This window comes from Talpa europaea, assembly GCF_964194135.1.
Source record: "Talpa europaea genome assembly, chromosome: X".
Taxonomy (NCBI): Eukaryota; Metazoa; Chordata; class Mammalia; order Eulipotyphla; family Talpidae; genus Talpa; species Talpa europaea.
Window position 1 is genome coordinate 23706087 of NC_140081.1, and position 10936 is coordinate 23717022.

Here is a 10936-nt window from a genome sequence, read left to right on the forward strand (position 1 = left end):
CCACCAGAGGGGGTCCCACATGGTGCGCAGACCTCTCCTGCTGCCCGCTGCTCCCCTCAACAGTGTACTTCGGTCCTTCTGCCTGTTCTGCTCCCTGCTCCGGCTCTGGTGAATTCTCTCACCCTCCCGTGCTTCTGATTGTACCCAGTGCTTGTATAAATAAATAAATAAATACTAAAAAAAAAAAAAGTATCAGGCTTTTCTGCCCTCCCACCATTAGGATACATGAGGGAATCCTGTGGTTTCCTGAATGCATGCCTGATGGCGGGCACCTGAAGTGGGTACACCTGGCTGAGAGACTGAGTTTATAAGGGCGGCATCACAGGGACCCCAGCAGAAGCCAAGAACGAATGGAAGCCGAGAGAAGAGAAGCAGAGAGCACGCCAGAGAGCCCAGATAGAGTGAGGATTTGCTGAGGGCTGGGAGGACTGCCAGCCTCCCGGCCCCCCAGTACCCCTGCCTGCCATATGCCTGGTAAATCTAAATAAAAGACCTGCAAAACCCCTGAGGGCTCCAGAACTCCTCCTTTACCCGGTCTGCTGGATCAGAAAACCTGCACTGTGGTCTTCCTGCCCCTACACTAATCTATCATGGTTGCGTATAAATATTATGTTTAATGAATTCAGCAGCAGCATACTAATTTATTTTTTTTTAAGAATTTTTTTTTTATAGAGGCATGTTTTTATTTATTTGTTTGTTTGTTTTTGTTTTTATACACGCACTGGGTACAGTCAGAAGCGCGGGAGGGCGAGAGAATTCACCAGAGCCAGAGCGGGGAGCAGAGCAGGCAGAAGGACCGAAGTACACTGCTGAGGGGAGCAGTGGGCGGCAGGAGAGGTCTGCGCGCCATGTGGGACCCTCCTCCGGTGGCCGGGGAGCAGCCGGGGATCGAACCGGCGCCGCAGAGGCCGCGGGCAGCTTTGCAACCCGGCGCTCAACCACTGCGCCACCGGGGAGGCCCTGCAGCATACTAATTTAAATGATCTTTAAAGTGTTTTCATGAATGATAGGCCAACACATTTTAAAAGAGTTATAGGCAAGGAAAAACAAAGCTGGGGAGGAGCTCCATGGTCTCATCTAACTAAAGTCCTTTCTTTTAGTGAAGGGAAAGCCCTAGAACAGATGGTTAGATATTCTTTCCTTTAAAGTTTCACAAAGTACTTTATAATACTCTTTTAGGTATTCAATTTAGTACTTAGTCAAACTGATGATTAGTATTTCTGTCCCCACTGTGATCCAGAATACAGGTTTCTCACCTGGGCTGGCTCATAATAAAGCACTCACAGATCCATGGAGAAATGTAAAACATAGGTTAAGTAATGAATTTTCTATAGAGATGCATTTATATAATTTAATGAGGTGTCTTTTATTGTAAAATAAAGAACTTTAACATTTTTTGTTTTGAAAATGCCCTCTATTTTATGATATGGTGAACAGAGGTTTTTTGTATTTTAGGTTTTTTTGGGCAATTTAGCTAAATGCAAATTAGAAGATGGCAACCATCTGTTGATTCCCACAATTACTTTAGTGGTCTGAGATTTTCCAAAGTCTGGAAAAATCTGGAGAAAACAGTTTCTGGCAACATGGTTTTTAGTCTCAAAACAAAGTCCACTGAAAGTGAAATGCTTGCAATACTGCAAAGAAAATAAATCACACTTAAATGCATCTTAATATTAAGCATAATTAAAATTATCATGGATTATCTTGGGGTTCATTTTAAATGATACTACTTTATGAGGTATGGTTGAATTATATAATCAACATGGTCCTTCAGAATAATTTTTAGTCATGGAATAAATGAATTATTTCTATAATCTTTGTATAAACTAGAGAAAATACATAGCACATAAATAAAAAGTTGCATTTCTGTCTACAGAATGAATTTTCTGATAATTTACAGAGATTACTTTCCAAGTTTAATTCCTAGAATAAATCTTTTTGAAAATATATGAAAATTTATTTTGTGAGCAGAAACTCAAAAAAAACTTAAACCTCAGAATTTTTTCCAAATTTAGAGAAGAGGTCTTAAGAAATTACTTCTAACTTGGAAAAAATTCCAACTGGAAAGTGTATTCTGGGAAACCACAGCTTAATAAGCATGACTGGGACTAGAACAAGATGACAAGGAAAATCAACGTAACAGAAGAAAACCCAAAGACAAGATACTGCTCCATCACCTCGCAACAGTAAGCTTATCATCTGAGAATTAATTATTCCAAATTTGTCTAGATCATGTACAACCCTGGGTTACTAAAGCTTAAGTGGTGACTTCAGAAACTGCTAATTTCTTTTTGATCCAAAAAACCCATAATAATTCATTACCTGACTATATTACCTTTATACTACTCATCTAAAACTAATCCTAAAGCTAATAAATTTAGGAGCATCAATTTAGTAAGCACAGTATCAAGTAATAAGTATATTTTAACATATTGGCTAGTCTTGAGACATGACATGTAATACCAAATACAAAATTCAGAAAACAAAAGTGACATTACTATTATGGTTCTAACTTTCTTTTAATATCTATAATTTAAAAGCTTAACACTTTTTAATGAATTACTATTGCAGAACGTAAAGATCACAAACAAATCACCAATTAAGACATTGTCAATAACACAAAGAAAAGGGTTATCAATGGCATGTAGAAAATAGCATGAATAGGGAATTTCTCCAAAAGAAGATATTGCAGGAAAAAAAGGTGTTAATTTTAGATAAATATGGAATACACATACATGAAGAAAAGTTTGTTTTTGAAAATGAGCTAAAAACAATGTTATCTGCTGTCATTAAAGCTGTTAAAATCATGAAAAGGTTAATTATGTCAGCAAAAACAATCTGATGATTTATTTTACTTAAAAATTTCAACATGCCAAAAATATATATTAACTATAGGAATAAAAGATAGGGAACTAAGTGCATGATCATCACAGATGATGTATCTAAAAGAGAAAACTCACAGAAGCAGAGACTACACTGGTGGGAGCCAAGGGCTGGGAGTGGGGGGCAAGGGAGCTGCTAACCATCAGATCTGGTTTCAGCTATACCAGGTAGTGCTAGAGCTCTGATGTACACACTGTGCCTACACATAACCACACTGTATTGTACACTTCAGAATCTGTTAAGAGGGTGGATCAAATGTTAAGTGTTCTTATCATAATAAAAAACACATGTAAGAAAAATTTTCCTGGGCCTCCCCGGTGGCGCAGCGGTTGAGCGCTGGGTTGCGAAGCTGCCCGCGGCCTCTGCAGCGCCAGTTCGATCCCCGGCTGCTCCCCGGCCACCGGAGTAGGGTCCCACATGGCGCGCAGACTTCTCCTGCCGCCCGCTGCTCCCCTCAGCAGTGTATTTCGGTCCTTCTGCCTGCTCTGCTCCCCGCTCTGGCTCTGGTGAATTCTCTCCCCCTCCCGCGCTTCTGACTGTACCCAGTGCTTGTATAAACAAAACAAACAAATAAATAAATTTAAAAAAAAGACTGTCGCTTTAAAAAAAAAAAAAAGAAAAAGAAAAATTTTCCTTAGTCACCACAGAGCAGCAGGTTCCACACATACCTGAGAGAACCACCGTGTGTGCTCCACCACAAGCTACTTGGATCACCTTCTCACAAATTGCAGATACCTCCTGGGGTGTTCCGTGATTGAGGAGCAGCTCTTTGGGAAGACCTAACTTCCCACCATCAGTTTCTCCAAACGTGTACAGTTTCCCCTCCACTATTAAGGGAAAAGAACAGTGATCCATGCAAGATAAATATGAACAATCATATTGTTATTAATTCAGTAATAGCTATGAATCCAAACTGTTGTCTTACTTGTTACAAAAGCAGAATGGTAATATCCACAAGCGATCCAAGAGATGGGTTTCCCAACGGTCACTTGATGAGGTACACACACATTTGTTAAATTATTTAAGCCTATCTGTCCTTCAGAATTGTCACCCCACATAAAAAGCTCTCCATCCTCTATAGAGAAAACGTAAGGGGGGAAAATGGTTTTAAAAGGTAGCAGGGATATCAAGTTTATCGTATTTCCAACAGACCATTTATTTTTCAATTTAGAAAAATTGTGTTTTGAAAAACAAAATACTAAGACACTTATACCAGCTGGCTACTTAACGAGCTCAATTTCTATTATGCAATATTTCTGTAATGATAAGGAACAGAGAATAGCCTGGTATAAATCATTTAGTTGTGTACTTATTTCTTTTATTGAGGTAACATTGGTTTACAATGTTATTTATGTTTTAGAGATATAGGGTCTCCCCCCTCAGGTGTTGTTACCACACTATACTCACCACCAAACCACCCATAGTTCTCCACCACAGTCCACTTTGCCCATACTTTTATCTCCATATCAAAAACAGGCTGTCCTTTCCTATTATAATAACCTTATCTTATTCTAATGTCTCTAACAGAAAATGGTTTCCTCCCTTTGAGCAGTCTACCTGCAACTAAGCTGAACAACAGTGTAAGTCACACCGGACATCTCCTGGGCAAGTCCCAGGTCAAAAGGGCCTGCTCTTGAGAACAATGTGGAAATGACGTTTTAAAGGAAGAAAAAGATAAATGTATTTCACTAAACATTCTTTGACATTTTACACTGGAAAACACATAAGCTAGCTTCAAAGAATAAGGAATTGTATTAGCATATAAAGCAGCTCAAAAATAGGGTTAACTCTTTGAAAAGTTAAGCTAGAAAGGAATTACCAAGAATTACTTATTTACTTATGTCTTTAATTTAAAAATTATTTGATCTTTGAAGTAGTTTAATAATACTAAAGGTAAATTAAAAGACAATTGAAAATGGGCCTCCCCGGTGGCGCAGCGGTTGAGCGCTGGGTTGCGAAGCTGCCCGCAGTCTCTGCAGCACCAGTTAGATCCCCAGCTGCTCCCCGGCCACCGGAGGAGGGTCCCACATGGCGCGCAGACCTCTCCTGCCGCCCGCTGCTCCTCTCAGCAGTGTACTTCGGTCCTTCTGCCTGCTCTGCTTCCCACTCTGGCTCTGGTGAATTCTCTCACCCTCCCGCGCTTCTGACTGTACCCAGTGCTTGCATAAATAAATAAATCTTAAAAAAAAAAGAGAGAAAGAAAAAAGAAAGTGGCTTTAAGGAAAAAAAAAAAAGACAATTGAAAATAGGAACCAAGAGAAGGTTGTCAATATTCTAACTGCACAGCTGACAGCCTAAAAGGATGGAACTGTGGGTCCGTTCTGGCCCCTTGGATGGTCTTAGCAACTCATCACGTCACCCAGCTCTTGCCTGGGAGCACACCAACAGCCTCTTCAGTGACACCAGGTTTATCTTGGCTCCAAATTTTAAAGACATTTCTCATATGGGCTTTTGATAGGAAGGGCAGAGTGATTCAATGACCACTACACACCACATTTGAACAATTAGATTTCTAGTTTTTGACAGCAACTTCATAAAAGCTACAAGCATGACTTACAGAACCTATGATGATGACAGTATTTGAGGACATCTAAAGGAGCAATAAAACAGCATAGCTTAGGATGTACTTTAACACTTACCTTTGAAATGCATGTTCATACCTAAATCTGAAATAAGCATAACAGTGCAATACATGTCATGACTCAAAGTTGTATTTTAAATGTCTTCTGAAAAAACATGGTCAATGAAAGAAAACTAAAAGGCAATGCTGTCCTCAATGTACTGAGCTGGTATGTGCTGTCTAAAGTAAAGGGATGTGTCTCGGTTTGAAAGTCTCACCAGTTAATGCAGCTGAAGTGTTGGATCCAGCAGCAAGCTGTTTAATCTTATGCTGGGATGTAAAAAAGCTTATTTGATGAAAAGTGTTTCTTTCTTCTGTGTCACCAAGTCCCAACTGTCCTTCGTTGTTTCCTCCGGCTGCATATACTTTGCCTCCTTCTGCACATGGAAAAGAAAATATCAGTATACTAAAGTCACCATTTTCATGAGACAGGCCAGTGTATACCAGGTACTACTTCTTTGAATAGTGAAGAAAGTTGAAAGCTGGCATTAGCCTATAAATTGAATTGCTGCATTATGCTGTCAAAAATAAAAGCAAAACAAGAAAGGTTAAACATTGTGGTTAAATTTTAATTCTAGATATCATTATAGAATTTAAGTAGCAATTGAAATGCATTGAATGTGCGAGATGTATTGTTAATACAGCACTCTTAATTCAGAGCAAAAAAGATGAAAGTAATCTCCAAATTAGTTTATTATCTAAATCAAGCTGTTTTAACAGAGATGTGGTTCGTTAATTTTAACTTCCATACCTATTAAACCTAAGATATAATAAGTAACAAGTAAATGAGGCTAATCAAAAAAGAATATAAAGAGAAGCATGAAAATTGTCATGTAAGTATTTTAATTTTCTAGCTAAATAAGAAGGCCGTATAGCATTGTTTAGGAGACAGGACTCAGAGCCAGACTTTTGGGGTGCATTTTCTGGCTTGCCTCTTAACAGTTGTGAGTGTGGGTAAGCTGCACTTAGAGCTCACATCTCAGTGTCTCATTTTCCTCTTCCTAGAGCTGTTATGAAAATTAAATTAGTCATCATCTTAAAAATTCTTAGAACAACATTTGGCTCATTGTAAGCACTTTATAACTGTATATTACTTTCTTTTTTAATATTTTATATAATTCTTACATCATTTTTCATTTTTACACAATGTATGCATTTTCATTTTGGTTATATTCCCCATACAATTGCACGCCCCCTTATTTTGACCCTAATCCTCCCTCTCCACGTCCCTCCCTCACCCCGTAGTGTGTCTCTGGTTTATAGTTGCTTGTCTATTTTGACTTTTACTTTGTATTAATTAGTCTTTTTCCTGGTCCCTTATTTAGGTTTTCTAAATTCCTGCTATGAGTGAGACCATCCGGTATTTTTCTTTTTCTTTCTGACTTATTTCACTGAGCATGATCCCTTCTAGCTCCATCCATGTTGCTGCAAACTGCATGTGTTTATCTTTTTTGATTGCTGAGTAATATTCCATTGTGTATGTGGTACATACCACATCTTCTTGATCCAGTCATCTATTTTGGGGCATTTGGGTTGTTTCCATAGTTTAGCTATTGTAAATAGTGCTGCTATAAACATAGGGATGCAGGTGCCCTTTGGAATTAATGTTTCTGTGTCCTTGGGTAAATACCTAGGAGTGGAATTGCTGGATCATATGGAAGCTCTATCTTTAGTAGGTCAAGAAATATCCACACAGCTCTCCATAGTGGTTGGACCAGTTTGCACTCCCACCAGCAATTCAGGAGAGTTCCTTTTAATTACTTTCTTGATTGAATAAGAAGTATATCATACCTAGATAATAACTATTGCCAGTAAGTTTTGAATTAATCAAGATTTTTAAAAACACACACATTATTTAGTAAAAATGTACCGTGAAGTTAACACCTTGCTATATTATTGGGAAAACTGAAGGCAAAAGCAACAAAAAATTTTAATTAGATACTATTTTAGAAAAAAATGAAACCTAATCAGAGAAACAAGACTAGCTTTTACAAATGGAAGGTGCTACAAGGCCACAAAGAATTGAACTGCACAATTTAAAACATACAGAGGGCCTCCCCTGGTGGTGCAGCGGTTGAGCGCTGGGCTGTGAAGCTGCCCGCAACCTCTGCAGCGCCGGTTCCATCCCTGGCCACCGGCAAGGGCCCCACATGATGCACAGACCTCTCCTGCCTCGCCCGCTGCTCCCCTCAGCAGTGTGCTTCATCAGTCTGCCTGTTCTGCTCCCCGCTCTGACTCTGGGGAATTCTCTCACCCTCCTGTGCTTCTGACTGCACCCAGTGCTTGTATAAATAAATAAATAAATCTTTAAAAAAAAAAATAAAATAAAACATACAGAGCAAACTGGAGTTGTTGAAATGCTAAAGTTATTCAGAGAACTACATTAGTAAAATGTTGGTTATAAAAAACTCCATGGAAGGTAAAGACATACTGGATTTTCAAAGGAGTAATTTAAATAAGAGAAAGAGAAAAGACATTTCATCAAGGGAAAAGTGTAAAGGAGTGTAGAGAGGTGAGGAGGAGCCAAGTGAGAGTAGCCTGAAGACAGAAGAAGCTGTGTGCACAGGATAGGAGGCGGGAAGGACTGCTCTGTGGCCAGGCCCCGGAGGGCTAATGTTCCATCATTGAACTGCTTTGGCACCTTGGTTAAACACCCCCTGCACCTCTGGCCTACAGCGCGGTTCTTGTATGCATAAATAAATAAAAATAAATCTTAAAAAAAAACACTAGTTGGGTGTGTATGTGTACTGTACTTCCAGACTCTATTCTGTTCCACTCACCTTTGCCTATATTTTCACTAACAGCAAACAGTTTTGATTGTTGTGCCTTTACAGTAGGTCTTGAAATCTGGTGGTGTGAGTGCTCTAATTTTGTTCTTTTCAAAATTATTTGGTTATTCTAGGTCCTTTGCTTTTACATATAAACTTAGAAACACCATGTCAATTTCTACACACACACACGCACACACACACATACAAAAAGTGTTTGGATTTTGACTGGAGTTCTGCTCACTTAAATCAACAGCTTTTGGGGGATGGCTTCTACTCACCCTCAGAAGAGAAGAGGGAAGACCAAGATCAGAAGGAACTGGTCCCTGAGATGTGCACACAGATAAGGAGAGGTTGTCCCTTGATAGGATTTGAGAAAACCAGCTTTGTCTGCAGCCAGTTAATATTTATCAGCATATTTTCAAAGGCAAACAAGCTTACTAACTACGTACAGTTTTATAAATCTTAATCTGTTGCCCAAACACTGTTTCTATTCACTTTACAAAGCTATAAATTCTAATGGAGACCTCAGTCCTGAAATCCAGCAGGAAGTCATACAGACTGAAGACTGTACCTGTTGAAATGATGGTATGGTTCCTTCCACAGGCAGCAAACAGCACTTTTTCAGGCTTTAAAGCTAAAATATAAAAATACGATAATTTTTATGGTTATAAAAATGATAAATAGCCCAGATTTAGTGGTAACTAAGTGGTAGCGCTGAGATTTAAGCCCAGGCCTATGTGACTCCAAAGTGATGTTTTAAACTAATAAACTGAAGGTTTCCAGAACTAGGTACATATCATAATAGCCAGCAGAATTCTGAGAAAAATAAAGATAGCTCAGCCCATCCCTGAGAATGTGAGTCAGTGGTTCTGGGTAAGGCCCAGACATCTATATATTTTAAAAAAACTCCACAGGTGATTAATATGCACTGAGATCCATTATGTTTGCTTGTGCTGCCTCTTCATCAACCTGACATTATCATCACCAAGCTCACCACCAAGGCACTGTAAATCCTACATTCATGGGCATGAAGCGTTAAAGATCCTCATTCATTTAAATATGCAGTAAACATTTACAGAACATCTCCCAAATGCACAGCATAGGGGGTGTAAAGATCACTGAAACAAAGTCCTTAGTCTCAAGGAAACCAAGTCTAGACACTCCCGTAAGCTCATCTACCAGGTATTTGAGAGTAAGGCTCACAGTCACCATGAATATGCCCAGTGTTCAGCAGACTGTGTTCAATAAATACTTTTTGGCTAAGTGAAATATTTCAGGAGCTCCAGGCCACAGCCTGTAAGTAGCATGGAGATGCTAAGGAGCTTTACAAACAGGGAGAAGGAAAAGGATGCTGAACTGCAGTGGGAGAATCTGGGTGTAACATCAACGTGATGTTTAGACCCTAACATACAAAAGTAGACCTGAATACATATACAAAATAAAGTTCAATGCCAATAACATTCAAGCAAATATTTAAAATGAAGAACTAAGGGCATTATACTTAAAATATGAACCACATAATCAATATAAAGTACTTTATAGTTTGTTAAGCATTTGAAGTGATAAAGAAGAAAAGACCCCAAACCTTTGACACACGTTGGCTTGCTAACAGTTGCTTTTGATCCTAATCCTAACTGGCCCCAATTGTTACTGCCAAACATGTAAAGCTTATGATTTCCTGGTGGGAAGGAAAAAGAAACAATAAATTGAAACATTTACAACATAAAGTAACCCCAGGTGAAGTCATCACAAAGCAAGAGAAAAAGCTACACTTAAAAGTCATGGCTTTTCCACGTGAAACAGGTTACCTTGTCTATCTAAGGAGCCAGATTCTGTTAGGTGTAAAGGAGTTTCTAAGATTAAATGATTGTTTATTATATAGCTATATTAAAATACATTAACTCCAATAAAGTTGTGTGCAAAGAAAAGCATACTTAAATATACTAAGGGGACTTTAAGTTTCCTCCCTTGATCAATCAACTTGTCAATAATTCTCAGGCACAGCAAAAAACAAACAAAACTTTCTATATATTTCCAATACGTTAAAACACAGCACATCTGTAATATAGGACTCTCGAAGTATTACTATCTTCATTTAGGATTTTAATACTAACCTGTAACAATGGCAGTATGTTCATCTCCACATGACAGATGAACAGGAATGTCATTTTTAAACCAGAACTTGCTAGGAATATTTTCAGCAAATTTAGTTTTTCCGAATGTAAACACAGCACCAGAATCTGCAAATAAATGATAGTTTCTATTTTACAACCCCTGCTATGTCGCCTGTTACTAAAATATTTTATTAGTAACTTATCTCTCTAAATTCCATGTTTTGTGGCATCTTTGCCTCTGCTCTGACCTTGTTTGTGTTTGTCCTCCCACCTGAATTCAGTCTCACTGCTCAGACTTCATTGGAGTTTTATTTCTGAAATCTACTAAGTGAAATATGTATTATTTATTTACTGTTATAAGAGCTATCACAAGGAAGGCACTCCTCAATTATTAACAGTCCTGTTGTCACCAAGCGGTGCTCCCAACAGGCCAAATCCAGCATTTGAAATCTCAAGGATTATCAGACATAAAGAAACTATTAATAGGTACCAGGAAGAAAAGCACAGTGAAATTAACTATTAATAAATATCAGTGCACGAAATACTAG

General features: G+C 38.6%; 1 protein-coding gene across 1 annotated transcript in view; it reads right to left on the bottom strand.

Moving 5' to 3' along the window:
* Window positions 1–9950, bottom strand: part of RPGR (retinitis pigmentosa GTPase regulator) — a gene marked incomplete at its 3' end in the record, with an annotated part of 39596 nt that extends 29646 nt beyond the window's left edge. The window contains exons 1-5 of the mRNA XM_084258898.1: window positions 9860–9950; window positions 8846–8908; window positions 5722–5880; window positions 3809–3958; window positions 3552–3710 (exon numbers count right to left, since the gene is read on the bottom strand). Of these exons, the coding sequence (XP_084115024.1) occupies window positions 3552–3710; window positions 3809–3958; window positions 5722–5880; window positions 8846–8908; window positions 9860–9935 (607 nt within the window). The 5' untranslated portion in view covers window positions 9936–9950. The remainder of the gene's footprint in view (window positions 1–3551; window positions 3711–3808; window positions 3959–5721; window positions 5881–8845; window positions 8909–9859) is intronic.
* Between the last annotated feature and the right edge of the window lie 986 nt (window positions 9951–10936).